The 17,119-nt window shown below is 36.0% G+C and overlaps 2 protein-coding genes across 2 annotated transcripts in view; both read right to left on the bottom strand.

The window, feature by feature from the left end:
* The window catches only part of LOC127860750 (peroxisomal trans-2-enoyl-CoA reductase-like), an 83,019-nt gene that overhangs the window by 28,290 nt on the left and 37,610 nt on the right, over positions 1-17,119 (bottom strand). The gene's annotated exons all lie outside the window — the stretch shown is intronic.
* The window catches only part of LOC127860908 (uncharacterized), a 345,694-nt gene continuing 335,189 nt past the window's right edge, over positions 6,615-17,119 (bottom strand). Inside the window, exon 99 of the mRNA XM_052399220.1 lies at positions 6,615-7,632. Within this exon, the coding sequence (XP_052255180.1) occupies positions 7,612-7,632 (21 nt within the window). The 3' untranslated portion in view covers positions 6,615-7,611. The remainder of the gene's footprint in view (positions 7,633-17,119) is intronic.

The raw sequence follows: 17,119 nt of genomic DNA on the forward strand, positions 1-17,119 counted from the left end.
GAGATCCCCCCAGAGTGGCATTAAAACAATAATTAAAAGTGGGTTTAGTAATAAACCCTTATATGTTAAGGGCAATAACTTACGTGTCTCCAAACGGTCACCTTCATAGGGCCACATAAAAATTAAGGGTAAGACAATGTACTTTACAGTTAAAAATAAGACAAAGACAGCTAAATTTGTACAAGATGTACATTATTTACAATATGTACAGGACTATATGCATTTATATATTTAAAATACATGTTGCCACCCTGGAGGGTTGAAAGAAGGAGATTTTATGGAAGTGTAGGCCGATGTGGGTGGGGGAAAAGAAGAGCCAGCAGGGGTGGTGTCACTCAGTTGTACTAAGGGAGGTAATTGTGATGATGAAGTCTACAATGGTTGTTTCCCCTGGACCAGAGGGAGTGCACGGTAAATGAAAAATAGTTTGTATACTATTGAAGGAAAATTGATAATGGTAAAATGTAAAATGGTAAACAGACCAAATATTACCTAGATACGTTAAGATAAACCCAAAAAGCTCTAATCTATCCAATATTATTAGTATACTGATGATAACATTGTAGGAAATAATACTAAAGTACCTTATATGGTATCCAAAATGACAATTAGACAGTAAAACCGAGGCAATTTGCTATATAAAATAGCAATTTAATATAAAAAAATAGGATATTTGCTATAAAAGTAGCAATTTTAACATGAGTTAATGCAATAATAATAAAATTAAGGCAATTTGCTACATAAAATAGCAGTTTTCACAAAAATAAGGAAATTGCTACACAAGATAGCAGTTATAATAATCCTTAATGTGCTCCAAGGTACAAGATTAGTACTTTCAGCAAGGTCGACAATACTTTGTCCTAGATAAGGCTAAATAGGTGTTTATAATGGTATAAGGCCCTGCACCGTGCACTCCAGTCCGACATGGTTCTTCGAGTTTGAAGGGGAAAGGGTGGGGTGTCAAAGAGGAAGGGAGGGGGTGCAATGCAGCCAACAATCCCAGGTTACTGGACAGCCTCGTGCTTTCTTGTAGTAAGAAATGCCATAAAATATGATTATATTAAAAAACTGAAAAATGTAAATGGTGGACTAACGTCATGCTCTCATAAAAAATGTATTAAAATAAAGGAGACCAGGTCAATGCCATTGGCCTGATTTAGAAAGGGCGGGGTAGAACAATAAACCCATTAAAAACTAAAATAAAGGTTGTGTAAAAGCGACACAAATCCAACACAATTATTTGATTACATCAGGTTTGTGCAGAGATTACACATTTTTAAAAGAAAACAGTCACAAGACTGTATAATTAGGTGGGTGTTGGCTGCTCTCCCTCCCCCAATGACCTAGATTTTGTCAGTTATTTGACAATCTAGTAAGTATTTGGCGAGGGCAGAGAAGACCAGGCCCCTAGCTGCTCCCTTGGGGTCTAGCACGTTGGTAAGGTTAAAAACTAGTCCATGGGAGTGCAATGCAGCTTCAAGGTGGTCCCTCTGCGCCTTATGGTTAGGACTGTGTAGCAGCATGTGGGGCGCAGTGAGAGGTTCCTGGCACCTAGGACATGCAGGGTCTATACCGAGGACATACTTTCCTGCGCCACCGGGTAATAGGGTGGTTCCCATCCTCAGGCGCGTGATGGCTCTGTCAAGCACAATGCTTGCCGAGTATCTGTCAGGCTGCCTGAGGGTTTTCGCAGGTCTAGTAAAAGTATGTCGACGGGAAGACAAATTGTCGGTCCGGAGATTCCACTCGCCCAAAACAAATTTCTTTGTCAGGGAGTAGATCTCAGAAGGTGCCAGGGGTTCCCCAACATCTACGGCCCCCCTCAAGAGGCCCTCTTTGGCCCCCCTGTCGGCCTGTTCATTCCCACTGATGTTGACATGTGCTGGACACCATACTAATGTGACCTTTAAAGATTTATCTAGGCACTGTTGATGAAGTTCCAAAATGCTAGCTAAAATATCAGGCCTAGATCTGCTATTTCTGTTTTTTTATGGACTCAAGAGATGACATTGAGTCTGATAAAATAGCAGTTTTAGTAGGTTTATTGACCAATATCCAGCACAGAGAGAATTTAATTGCCAAAAGTTCTGCTGTAAAAATAGAGAGATTGTTGCTGAGCCTGTGCGTTTTACTAATGTTTTTTGAAGGGATTACAAAAGAGTTGGCTACCAAACCAGAGTTAGGGCATTTGGAGCCGTCAGTGTAGATTTTTAGATGCTCAGCATACATATTATCTATAAGAGAGAGAGCTTCTGACTTGATGAGTTGTGGCAAGTCAGTTTTCGTTATTTTATTAGAGAGTGATAGGTCAACATCAATGGGTCCAAGCGTCCAGGGGGGGGCCTTGGAGGGCCTCAGGTCTGCTACATGTACCTTGTCGAGACCGGCATCCTCAACCAGGGTCCTAATACTCGCACCAAAAGGTAGGGCGACATGCTTACGCTTAAGTATTTTCCCCTTGACGAAGGTGCCAGTCCCGACAAGTTTGTTTACGGGGTTTGAACCATGCCGAGACTTAACCCTGGCCCAGAAATTGAGGGACTGTTGTTTTCTACGCAAGTCAAGAGGTAACTTGATGAAATCCGGTTTGGGATTGTATTTGGGTCATCTGGGGTCAAAAACAAGGTCACTAGGTCAAATAATAGAACAACCTTCTGTAGACAATAGAGGTCACAGTTTTCATCCAATCTTTATGAAATTTGGTCAGAATGTTTATCTTGATGAAATCTGGGTTGGGATTTTATTTGGGTCATCTGGGGTCAAAAACTAGGTCACTAGGTCAAATAATAGAAAAACCTTGTGTAGACATTAGAGATCACAGTTTTCATCCAACCTTTATGAAATTTGGTCGGAATTCTTGATGAAATCTGGGTGGGATTGTATTTGGGTCATCTGGGGTAAAAATCTAGGTCAAATAAATAGAAAAACCTTGTGTTGACAATAGAGGTCACAGTTTTCATCCAATATTTATGAACTGTGGTCAGAATGTTTATCTTGATGAAATCTGGATTGCAATTGTATTTGGGTCATCTAGAGTCAGGAACTAGGTCACTAGGTCAAATCATAGAAAAACATTGTGTAGACAATAGAGGTCATAGTTTTCATCTGATCTTAATGAGTCAGGTGAGCGATTCAGGGACATCATGGCCCTCTTGTTTTGTATCATACTAAATTTAAACAAGACTATTGCCAAGCAATATATGTCCCTTACCGGCTCCACCATTGTCAGATTTTGTTATATTTTTGTTGTTGCCATAGCAACCATAATTTTTGATGTAGGAACCAAATGTAATGACGTGCATAATATCCATACTGCCATCTATTCATGTTTCAAGTTTCATGAAAAAATATGAAGAACTTTGAAAGTTAAAGCAGGATCCAGAAAAGTGTGACAGACAGACAGACGCACAGAGCGCAAACCACAAGTCCCCTCCCGTGAAACCGGTAGGGGACAAGAAAAAGCATTTTATAACTGTTACTTTGTTATCTCTTAATACCTATTGTTGTTTACCTGAAGTTTGTAATGATTTTTTTATGCCCCCAGATCGAATTATCGGGGGCATATTGTTTTAGGGCTGTCCGTCTGTCATACTGTCCCAAAACTTGCGATAACTTTTGCAATATTGAAGATAGCAACTTGATATTTGGCATGCATGTGTATCTCATGAAGCTGCACATTTTGAGTGGTGAAAGGTCAAGGTCATTTTTCGAGGTCAAAAGTCAAAAAATACAATCCAAGGGAAGTAATAAGCTTTAAAAGAGAAATAATTTCTAAACCTGCCAAATGATTTATTGAAGTATTATTTCAAATTGGCACAATAGGGGGCATTGTGTTTCTGAAAAACACCTCTTTTGTTTTTACTTAAAATGGAGTATCACCTCAGCTTTGTTTGATAATCTTATTATTAAACATTGTTTAATGGCCACTAGTGTTATTGTTATAGCTGTATATAAAAACAGCAATCTGTTACCTGAGTACAATGAGCTCAATCCAAGCTTTTGTGAGCGCTTTATGGCACGCCTATTTTTCACTGGCTATTTATAAAACAAAACTTAAAGCTTTTTGTTCCCCTTTTAAAACAGGAGGAGGTTTGGAAACGACCCTTTTGTTCAGCTTGGAGCAGGAATATGCTTGTCTACAGCTTAACTTTGTCCGACAGATGGTTTTTAAAATAGCTTCAAATGTGGCATTCATGTTCAGAGTGTTGTAGGTTGCTAGGCCAAAGATCAAATCGACCATAACACTTTGTTTTAAGCATAACCTTGTCCCAGTTTAAATAATGTAGAATTCACACACATGGCCAGTTGTAAACTGTTTACTTTAGTTTGATTGCATTGAAACCTAAAAAGCTCTGGAGTCTGTTTCCTGGGTAAAACCAGTACTGTGTGTCTTTGTGAAAGATCCAAAGAACTCCCTGAACCGGTGACTTCCTTGTTGCTAGGTGAATACTATAACCACTACGCCAAGTCAACTTACACACAGTGTTACACAGGAATCAGGTCATTTGGTCTACAGTAAAGGTCATGAAGCACTCTAAAACAAGAGCACCGCCTTGCGGGTGCAGACCGCTCATCGTTTTTCTTTTTAAAGGTGAAGGGATTCTCATTTTCAATCACAAAGGAGGGAGGGGTGGAGTGAAGAGGAGTGTATAGTGTGGGGGTGAGGACATTTATTACATTATTTTCCAAAAATGCGAAAAAAAAATAAAATCGGGGGGGGGGGGGGGGGGGGGGGTTCAAACAGTTCAAACATAAATTAATAAAAATAAAAATTTGTGTTTTTTAACCGTTTCAAAAAAAAAAGAAATTTGGGAGGGTGGGGTGGGGGGGGGGGGGGTATAGTGTGAGGGTGTGGTGGTCATTTGTGAGATGATCTTAAAAAAAAAAAAAAAAAATTAGGGGGGGGTGGGATTCGGGTGGGGAGAGGGGGGGGGGGATTTTTGGGTGCGATGGTTGGACGGTAGTTCAAACATAAATTAATAAAAATAAAAATTTGTATTTTTTAACCGTTTCAAAAAAAAAGAAATTTGGGAGGGTGGGATGAGGGGGGGGGTATAGTGTGAGGGTGTGGTGGTCATTTGTGAGATGATCTTAAAAAAAAAAAAAAATTAGGGGGGGGTGGGATTCGGGTGGGGAGAGGGGGGGGGGATTTTTGGGTGCGATGGTTGGACGGTAGTTCAAACATAAATTAATAAAAATAAAAATTTGTGTTTTTTAACCGTTTCAAAAAAAAAGAAATTTGGGAGGGTGGGGTGGGGGGTATAGTGTGAGGGTGTGGTGGTCATTTGTGAGATGATCTTAAAGAAGAAAAAAAATTAGGGGGGGGGGTTGGGATTCGTTGGGGGGGGGGAGGGGGGGGGATTCTTGGGTGCGATGGTTGGACGGTAGTTCAAACATAAATTAATAAAAATAAAAATTTGTGTTTTTTAACTGTTTCAAAAAAAAAAGAAAATTGGGAGGGTGGGGTGGGGGGTATAGTGTGAGGGTGTGGTGGTCATTTGTGAGATGATCTTAAAAAAAAAAAAAAAAATAGGGGGGGGGATTCGGGGGGGGGGAGGGCACGGGGGATGGTTTGGGTGGAGTCTATTGTGGTATGTCAGGTAAGAGTAGTTTTGTCAAAGTATCAATCAAATCTAATCATAAATAAAGAAGTTATGGCAATTTTAGCAATATTTAATAATTTGACCTTGAGAGTCAAGGTCATTCAAAGGTCAAGGTAAAATTCAACTTGCCAGGTACAGGAACCTCATGATAGCATGAAAGTATTTGAAGTTTGAAAGCAATAGCCTTTATAGTTAAGAAGTAATGTGGATCGAAACACAAAATTTAACCATATATTCAAAGTTACTAAGTCAAAAAAGGGCCAAATTCCGTAAAAATGACAACCAGAGTTATGCAACTTGTCCTTTTACTGTACCCTTATGATAATTTGCGAGTGTTCCAAGTATGAAAGCAATATCTATGATACTTTAGGGGTAAAGTGGACCAAAACACAAAACTTAACCAAATTTTCTAAGTATAAAGGACCCATAATTCCGTCCAAATGCAAGTCAGAGTTACATAACTTTGCCTGCACAGTCCCCTTATGATAGTTAATAAGTGTTGCAAGTATGAAAGCAATAGCTTTGATACTGTAGGAATAAAGTGGACCTAAACACAAAACTTAACCAAATTTTCAATTCTCCAAGTATAAAAAGGGCACATAATTCTGTCAAAATGCCAGACAGAGTTACATTACTTTGCCTGCACAGTCCGCTTATGATAGTTAGTAAGTGTTGCAAGTATGAAAGCAATAGCTTTGATACTTACGGAATAAAATGGACCTAAACACAAAACTTAACCAAAATTTTCAATTTTTTAAGTATAAAAAGGGCACATAATTCTGTCAAATTGCATGCCAGAGTTATCTTACTTTGCCTGCCCAGTCCTCTCATGATAGTAAGTAAGTGTACCAAGTTTGAATGCAATAGCATTGATACTTTCTGAGAAAAGTGGACCTAAACGCAAAACTTAACCGGACGCCAACGCAGACGCCAAGGTGATGACAATAGCTCATAATTTTTTTTCAAAAAATAGATGAGCTAAAAAACTCTTCACAGAAAACAATGTGTTGCAACTGTGGTGGGCATTTTATTAAGTTAAATTTAGTTAATTTATACATATTTCAGTGATCAAAATCATCCATCATGGTTTTATTGCATAATGCAAACAATTAATAGTTAAGATGACTTACCCAGTTGAGCTTATATGCACAGGGACACCTTAAAACCAGTACATTTACTTTTCTCATAGCTTTTAACCGTGCATATTCCTGCTTATGTAATTAACAGATCTGCATTTTCATAGAAGTCCACATTATTTACATTTGAAATAAAAGCTATGTGCCTCGGTCTGGGAAAACAGGCTTTAATGCATATGCATAAAGTTTCGTTTAACCCTTTCAGTGCTGGAACCGAATTTTGAAGGCCTTTGCAAACAGTTTGGATCCAGATGAGACGCCACAGAACGTGGCGTCTCATCAGGATCCAAACTGTTTGCTATTCTGATAGTATTCTTTGAAAAAAAATCGAAGAAAATGCTAATTTAAGAAATTCAGCAGAAGACATTTTAGCAGATGACAAATTTCCCAGCATGCAAAGGGTTAAGCCTGTGCTGCCTGTACATATGACAAGCCTTTGTTAATCTCGTAATGTTTTTTTGAGTGAGATCATATACAATTCATAATGCTTGAATGTTTTATTTCAATATGTTTTGCAAGGGATGTAAATATTATCAGACATGTATATAGGGTAATAGATCAATAGATATAATACTTAGACAAAAAATTAGCACTATTTTGAAGATCACTTTAACAGTTATATCAAAAGCGCACACTCAAAAGATTGTAATACAAATATATAATATTGAACAACAGTGACAACAATAAAAAAAGTTCATTTTCTGAATTTTTAAGCTGATTTAATCCATTTCATCTTCAACAGGGACTCTCCTCAATGTTCTCATTCTGTCGGCACATAAGAGATAATGTTACCGAGGTGACATAGCCTTTCAAACATGCAGAGTTGTCCCCCTTACTTGGTCCATACTGGGTAGTGTTGATCCTTGCTGGGGTTACGTGTCGTAGTGGGTGTACTGTATACAATCACAAATGAGATTGTGCAGTTAAAGGAATTAACACATTTAGTTTATAGAACAATACTTGATAGGTATCAAAATTCTTGTTTATTTCTCATTTTGAGTTTATTGAGGACAATGCACAAATGCTGCATGGGATAAATGAAATTGGTAATTAAATTACTTTTTAAAACTCAAGACACATTACATGTGAAAGTTAAAGTTTACACTTTATATTACATTTTGACCATGACCTTAAAACTACAGACCTGGTTCATGCATTGCCACAACATCTAATAATGATTTAAAGCACCATGTTCAAAGTAAATAGCTGAATAATCTAATAAAGTAAAATAATCAAGGTGTAAAAAGTAAAGTCTTATATTTGCGTCATACAACTATTAAACCTTAAACTATTAAAAGTTGTCATCAACTTGTCAGACCACCAGCATAGTGAGATTGTAAATATGAGACTTATAGGTGTGAAACATTTACTTACTGCACTCTCTGTGGGTTGGTTGTAGTAGAACGTGTTATCTACAAGGAACATGAAATACATTATGATAACAATGCTGCATACAAAAATACTATAAATGTGTTTTACCTTTAACTTTAAAAGTAAAATGTGTATTAAGCAATGTACTTAAGTTATTACAATAATTGCTCAACCTATTTATTTAAGCTTGATTGCATTGAAATCCTAAGGCTTATTGATACTGCTAAGGTCCATTTTCTGGGTAGAAACAGAACTTGGTGTCTTTGGGGGAGATCTAAAGAACGTTCTAACAGTGGTCACTGAGCAGACACCATATCCACTATGCCATAGCCCCCTGGTTACAAAAGGCTCACAGACTAACAGCCAACTTTATAATTATTGTAAAATCCTTATTTTTTCGTCGTGTTCATGCACTAGGTAAGCACCTAAGTACACCTTTATTACCCATGGAGTACATACCGTATGTGAAGACCTGGTCATGTGGTAAGTACTCCACCTCTTCAGTGTAGGGAACCAGCAGGTTGGGGACGCCAGTGTTGATCTTCAGTGGCAGGTTAGAGGCATCAGAAAATGTTGGCACATATGTGGGACGTCTGTAACATTTGAAAATGGTCTGAACATTTCACTCTGTAAAATAACAAAATATGTTTGTAAAATATGTGTTCACCCTGACTCAGCAAAGTTTTCATGCTAGTGTTAAAAAAAATTCAATCTTGTATACAACTATTACCATGAAGAAAACCCTTAGTCGACAGATCCTTGCTCTTGAATATTCGGCATAATGCACTTGTGTCCCTGATTAGCCTATGCTGTCAAATCAATGTTACCTTTGACCAGTTGGCCACACAACCAATAGGCATCCTTTACTCGGATGACTTTTTTTCATCATACATAATTGTTTGATCATTTATGTTTTATGCCCTTTTGACCATAACTTTTTCTTAACATTTTGCCGAAAATGAAATGGCCTACTGAGCAACTATCATACCACTGAGTGAAGGAATGCTGTGAAGTATTATATGCATATTTGTTTAAGAGGATCATAATTATTATACTAAATTACTAATCAGAATATGAAATGCATGATTTTCACCCGGTTTCACACACTTTTAATGAAATTTAATGATTTCTCAATTGTATACTGTAAAAGAAATCCCAGTCACAAATCTTTAAAATGAAACCTACTAAATAGAGAACTCGTTTGTTAATATTCATATCACATATTATTTAAGTTAGACATAGATACCTTTTTGTTTCCATCCTCTGTGACCTCTGGTAGAGGAATACGGCGGTGACGACAATGATGATGATGAAAATTACACCACCACCCAATCCTACCCCCAAACCAATCGCAAGGGCATATTCATCTGTAACAACAGAAACCAAACTGAGCCTCTTTCTGTGAAAACTAGGCTTAATGCATGTTGTCTCAGATAAGTCTGCACAGGCTCATTTGGAAAAGTACACTGGATTTTTTGCTTAGAGGAGAGCTCCTTTAAAAGCAGAAAGTGTTGTCACTGATAAGCCTGCGTGGACTTACTGCCACAACTGATACCTTTCAGTGCAGATACAGGCTAGGTTACACACAACTGATACCTTTCAGTGCACTCTGGATCAGCAGACGATTTATTTCATAAATCAATCTCTGGGTTAATGGTCGCCATCTTTCGAACTACTTTCAAAAGTACAACAACAACAATAACAGTAGAAGACAATTTTAATTGCGAAAAGTTGAAAAATTGAGTGTATGTGTCACGGTTGTTGAGTGAAATAGTGTTATTTTCAACTGTGTATGAAGCATGTGAACTGGTAGTGGAATAACCGAATTGTTGGTGGAAATAGAATTTAGAAATATATCTAATAATTCATCATCGTGTAGAATAATCATCAGCATCATTTCTGTGGAACATTGCACTATTCAAAATACAAGTGTTTCATAGATATGGTGCTTTTGACATAGTTCACTAACCATCAAGACTGAAATGATTCATGCACACAGGTAAAGTAAATAATTGAATTTGTGCAGAATGTTTATTTTTTACAAATTATTATTTAATTTGACCAATTTATTTTAGATTGATTGCACTGAAACTCAAAGTCTAAAGCTTAGTAAGACACCTAAGCCAGTTTTCTGAGAAGAAACAATACTTGTTCAGAGTATAGCAGGCTCATGCGGCCTCTGGTTTATTTATTTGGCCTCGGCCTTTAACCTGGCTCGCTTTGATTTCAGGTGTTTAGCCCCCATATCAACAAGGCTCTCGACCCTACAGTACATGTAGTTATTCATATTGTTTAAAGATTTTGAGAACCCTCACTCGGTGCCAGTGGGGATAAAACAGGAACCTTCTTATAGCTAGATGAATGCATCAAATATGCCAGCAACACTTTATAATCAATAACTTTATAATTGATGATTCTGTTCTTTTAACTACATTACTAATTTACCAAAACAATGTGAAACACATTTTTATGCCCCCAAAGGAGGGCATATAGTGATCGCACTGTCCGTCTGTCTATCCGTCACACTTTGCATTTAGGTTTCGAAAAAATGCTCATAACTTCTATGTTGCTTCAGATGTAACATTCATATTTGGTATGCATGTGTATTTGTACAAGGCCTTCCCATACACACACAAATTTTGACCCCTTTGGCCTTGAACTTAGGGTCGGCTTTTAGGTTTTGAAAAATGCTCATAACTTCTATTAAAGCGTTTATCGGGGGGGTATGTCATCCTACGGAGACAGCTCTTGTTTTTTGCTACTGTCCTCTGCACAAACCATGATATATCTGCATATATGCATCCAACCAAATCAGTAAAACTATTTGTCACTTAATTACAGTAAACTTATTGCATGTTAACTTTTCAACAATATATATATATACATGTATATATAATTATATATAACAGATCTTGAAAAATACTAACATCAAACTTCAAATTGTTTTAGTAAATTATAGGCTTTAATTGGTATTGTGACATTGACACCACTCATGCATGCGACTATACGATTATACAACTATGGAGCACATTATTTATGAGAAATTCCAATACATCAACATATCGTCTCAGATTTAAGGCAGATAATCTAGTGCTTTTTGCTGCCATTTTTACTATTACACATTTTTTCATTTTATGTTATGATGCATTGATCTTGTTTCTAAATTAACCAAGCAATCATGTTAAACTTTTGAAGAAAGATGTTGTCTGATAAATATAGAAAATATAATCACTACAAAGTGAACAAAATTCAGTTGAATACTGTGACCAACAAAGATTTGCCAAGAGCAATTCAGATCATGATTTAAATTAAATACAAGTAATATGAAAGTCTGCCTATTGGATCCCAGTTAAGACTTATTTGTCAAATCTGCACATTAATTTTCCCTTAGCCATGTAGAATTGGGGACTAAATACCATCAAGTCATGTAAAAAGGAGCAGGGTATAGCACGCTGCTATTGATCTCTTGAGCTTTCACATGACTTTTACGGGTAATTTTTATACAACAAATGATATTATGTAGTGTAATGATAAAGCATTATGAGCACAAATTATATCTCTTACTAGTGGTGCAAAAATCATTTAAGTGTCACACTTCAAAATAAAATTATATAAAAAGGTATTATTAATTGTTAAAACGTTATAAAAGGTTATTTCAATTCACTAAAGCATTTAATTACAAGAACAAGTGCATTTTATGTCCATTACAATACATGTAACAGTATTGGCATTGTATTTATCTGCATTTGATGTGCATTTAATACACTTAAAACTGCAGACAAGACACACTTCTAACAGAAACAATGTATTTTTTTTCTGCCTTTTTCCAGCATAATACTCTTCAAGTGTATTTTTTATCATCCCAAATACACTTTACCAGGAAAAAGGTATGTTAAAAATTTTTTAGTTGTTTTAAGTATATTTTCAAATGCATTAAGACACTCTTTTCTTTTGCAAAAAATGCTGAACAAAAACTTGAAAATATTTAATATACTAAAGTGTAGTAATAATTAAAGTTTTGTATGAGCATCAAAAACTGTGTCAAAGTCATACCAGTGCCTATTAAGTAGCAGTAGGCCTTATATGGTCTACTGTGGTAGAAATAATGCATTTTGTATAATACAACATACATAAATTAAAAAATATAGCTGCCCATACAGTTCAATACAATGTTCAATTAACTACACTATGCAAAGTTGAAATATGACATCAAGCTTGGAATAATCTTTTCAATAATGAATAATATGCTGTTTTAATTTATACGTGAAATAGACACTTGCATATAAAAACTGATTTTAAATCAAACTAAATGTTTAATTTGATTTTTAGCTCCACTGGCCAAAGGTCCTGTGTCCATCGTGCATCCATGCATAAACTTTTCCTTTAACCCTTTGCATGCTGGGAAATTTGTCGTCTGCTTAAATGTCGTCTGCTGAATTTCTAAAATTAGCATTTTCTTCGATTTTTTTTTCAAAGAATACTATCAGAATAGCAAACAGTTTGGATCCAGATGAGACGCCACGTTCTGTGGCGTCTCATCTGGATCCAAACTGTTTGCAAAGGCCTTCACAACTCGGTTCCCGCACTGTAAGGGTTAAACATCTTCTCCTAAACAACTGGTCCAATTCTGATGAAATTTCTTAGGAATGTTCCTGGGGTGTACCTCTTTCAAATTTGTTCAAATTATGCCCCTGGGGTCAAATTTGACTCTGCCCTGGGGGTCACAAAATTGAAAAATTTGCTTAAATAAGGCCCTATTTTGTGAAAACTTTCAAAATCTCCCGTCCATAACCATTGGGCCTAGGGCTATCAAATTTGGTATGTAGAGACATCTAATAGTCCTCTACCAAATTTGTTCAAATTATACCCCTGGGGTCAAATTTGACCCTGCCCCGGGGGTCACAAAATTGAACATATGCTTATATAGGGTATATTTTTGTGAAAACTTTACAAATCTTCTTGTCCATAACCATTGGGCCTAGGGCTACCAAATTTGGTATGTAGTGGCATCTTATAGTCCTCTACCAAGTTTGTTCAAATTATGCCCCTGGGGTCAAGTTTGACCCTGCCCCGAGGGTCACAATATTGAACATATGCTTATATAAGGTCTATTTTGTGAAAACTTCAAAAATTTCTTGTCAATAACAATCCGGCCTAGGGCTATCAAATTTGGTATATAGTGACATCTACTAGTCCTCTACCAAATTTGTTCAAATTTCATCCCTAGGGTCAAATTTGACCCCTGCCCCGGGGGTCACAAAATTGAACATATGCTTATATAATGCCTATTTTGTGATAACTTAAAAAAAATCTTTTCCATAACCATTAGGCCTAGGGCTACACAATTTGGTATGTAGTGACATTGTATAGTCCTCTACCTAGTTTGTTCAAATTATGCCCAGGGGTTAATTTGACCCTGCCCCGGGGGGCCACAAAATCAATTATATGCTTATATAGTGCCTATTTTGTGAAAATTTTAAAACTCTTCTTGTCCTTAACCATAAGGCATAGGGCTACCAAATTTGGCTATTAGTGACCTGTTATAGTTTTCTACCAAGTTTGTTCAAATTATGCCCCTTGGGTAAAATTTGACCTGCCCGGGGTCACAAAACTGAACATACGCTTATATGGGGCCTATTTTCTGAAACTTTAAAAATCTTGTTGTCCATTAACTATTGGGCCTAGGGCTACCAAATTTGGAATGTAGTGACATCTAATAAATCTCTACCAAATTTGTTCAAATAATGCCTCTGGGGTCAACTTTGACCCTGCCCGGGGGTCACAAAATTGAATAAACGCTTTTAAGCGCCTATTTTGTGAAATCTTTAAAAATCTTCTTGTCGAAAAACCATTTTGACTATGGCTACCAAAATTTGGTATGCAGTAACATCTTATAGTCCTCTACCAAGTTTGTTCAAAATTATGCCCTTTGGGTCAAATTTGATCCTGACCCGCATGTCACAAAATTGAACATTATATACGCTTATATCTTGCTTATTTTGTGAAACTTAAAAATATTCTTGTCCTTAACTCTAGGGCTACCACATTTTGTATGTAGTGAGATATAGTAGTCCTCTTCAAAGTTTTTCTCAAATTATGCCCCTGGGGTTAAATTTGACCCAGCCCAGAAGGTCACAAAAGTGTACATGTGCTTAAATAGGGCCTATATTTAAGTATTTGCACATGCAGAGAAATTTGTTTCAGCCTTTTTTTCAGCAGTGGAGGGATGATACAGGGCCATCATGGCCCTGTTGTTTAAATACTAAAAAAATAAAACCGTGTTCATGCTTGCATTAACACAGTTTATAAATGCTGTCAGAATTATAAAATATGCAATTACTATAAATACAAATGCCAGGGAAAAGTGCTTTTTGTACTAAAAAATTCGAATGAATATTTCAATAATACATTCTGAATACTTTAGTACCGGTATGTAATTAACAGTTTTTGTCTGAGAAATCACTAAATTTTATATATTTATTCAAATTCACATAAATCATATTTCAAAAACACATCATTATCTTCAAATCCTTTCACACAATACTGAAAAAAATGCACAGTTTTTGATTGTTATTGATTCTTTATTAATTTATACATGTACCATTTTTTAATCTTGATGCATCCTCAATTGTATAATGCACATCTTAATCTGTTTTAACAATTATAATATAAAGATTAAGGCTGACTCAGTAAAATAATAATCCATGATTTCTGCAGTACTTGCAGACAAAATAGGAATACTGCTGTGATATTATCTATCTATCTAATGGGATATTAATTTGGCTTCAATAGAAAAAATCAAAGCATACACATGTATAAAATGTGTATGTATATATTAGTTAAACTTAAATTGATTGACCATTGATAAAAAGATATTATAATATATGTATGTATATATATATCCTTGTAAAACTAAAATTAAATATGTATGTTTCTATTACATCATTTAGGACTTTTATTTTCAGACAAAGTAGAGTGAAGCTTAAAACAGTATCCAATTGTAACAGTCAATTTTGGGAAAATCAACCTTATAATTATTTTCTGTGTTGGCCAATGTCATAATTGGTATTAAATTTATATTGAACTGGAAGTTTTCTTTATTTTAAATGATTAACATTTGCTTGGTCAGCCCATAATTGTCACAATCAAGTGGTCCTTTGTACACTGTAGTTTTCTCACTGACTATGGGTTTGTTCTGAGAATGAGCCACACAAAGTATCGTTGGGGAGATGAGTTGTCAATTTTATGTTTATCAGTCTTTCATAATCCAGTTATACCTGTAAAAAGGGAATTTGTAACTAATAATCACACAATATACACAATTAAAATTGTATGCATTTAGATTTATTTAGTACTGCACATTAATCATTTTCCAAAAATATGTAGCAACTTTACATTATATAATGCTGCAATACTAAAGTAATTTATAATTAAAGGTCGCTGATTTGTAATGGATGTGGTGTCCACCTAATGATCTGGAGGTCACTGGTTTGATCCCCAGTGTGGGAGCATTCTTAAGAAATCTCCAAGAAACCCCCCCAAGTACTGGTTCAGGCCCAGGAACGAACTCAAGAGCATTTTACATACATGTACGTAGTTAGTACTTTAAATTTAATCGAACTAAAAATGGGTTAAAACTAACAACTGAAACCCTTATTAATACATTTTATTTTGAATCAAGCAAATGTGCAAATTCATTAAAACTAATGAGTAAAATGTAAAAATTCTACTTTAAAGTAATCATGAAAATTTTAGATCATTTACAGAATATTTATGATGATAATGATACAATTATATACTCCCTAAATGATAAAAATAAAACATGTAATGTTAATTTATGAAAAAAACGTTTTAATTTTATCAATATCATGGTAATTACAACTAGATACAGGCAATTAGATCAGAAACGTGCATTAATTATATTAACCCATTCATGCCTAGCGTCCTGAAAAAAAGGACATTGCAAACAGCGTAGACCCAGATGAGACGCCGCATAATGCTGGCGTCTCATCTGGGTCTGCGCTGTGTGCTAAAGAAATTTCTGTAAGAAATATTCTAAATATAGAAATAAATATACCAGACACCCCTACTTTTGAAATAAATTGATCCAATTTAGAAGGATGGGAGAGTCCACTGGGCATAAATGGGTTAATGAACAACCCAGACATTTGTAGTGATTTATGGTCACTTTTTGATTAACGTTCTTACATTACCTGTCATAAAAAGTATTTTTAGCCAGTACTACAATCGGCAATGATAGTCTGTATTGCATAAATATTCCAACGTCTATGATCGATTCGTTCCTCAAACTGAACAAATATTAATGTTTACATCGCGAAACGTAATGCATCCAGTTTACTTTCGGTTTGGTTGGTTTTGTAAACACCGTAATTTCATCTTAAAATATTGGATGATAGGGGTGATTAAATAATAATGGAACGTAAATCACTTGGATAATAGGTCAAAAGCAACACAAATGAACGTGAATAGTGCTCTTAATATCAAAGTTTCGGTTTAAAAGTTTGGCGCTAGTTCCACGCGCATGATACAGCCTCAGAACAATAGACTGACAACCTTTTGGGTAGTTAAAGTAGTAATACAAGGAATATGGCGACCGTTAGCCACGAGGCCTATCTTACGGAGGATCCGAGATAAGCCGATGTATTACGATTGCTTTCAGTGCAGAACAGGCTAGGTTACACACAAATGATACCATTCAGTGCAGATACAGGCTAGGTTACACACAAAATGATACCTTCAGTGCAGAAGATACAGGCTAGTTACACACAACTGATACCATTCAGTGCAGAATACAGGCTAGGTTACACACAACTGATACTTTCAGTGCAGATACAGGCTAGGTTACACACAACTGATACCTTTCAGTGCAGATACAGGCTAGGTTACACACAACTGATACCTTCAGTGCAGATACAGGCAGGTACACACAATGATACTTTCAGTGCAGATACAGGCTAGGTACACACAAATGATACCTTTCAGTGCAGA

The sequence above is a fragment of the Dreissena polymorpha genome, chromosome 15, assembly GCF_020536995.1.
Source record: "Dreissena polymorpha isolate Duluth1 chromosome 15, UMN_Dpol_1.0, whole genome shotgun sequence".
NCBI lineage: Eukaryota > Metazoa > Mollusca > Bivalvia > Myida > Dreissenidae > Dreissena > Dreissena polymorpha.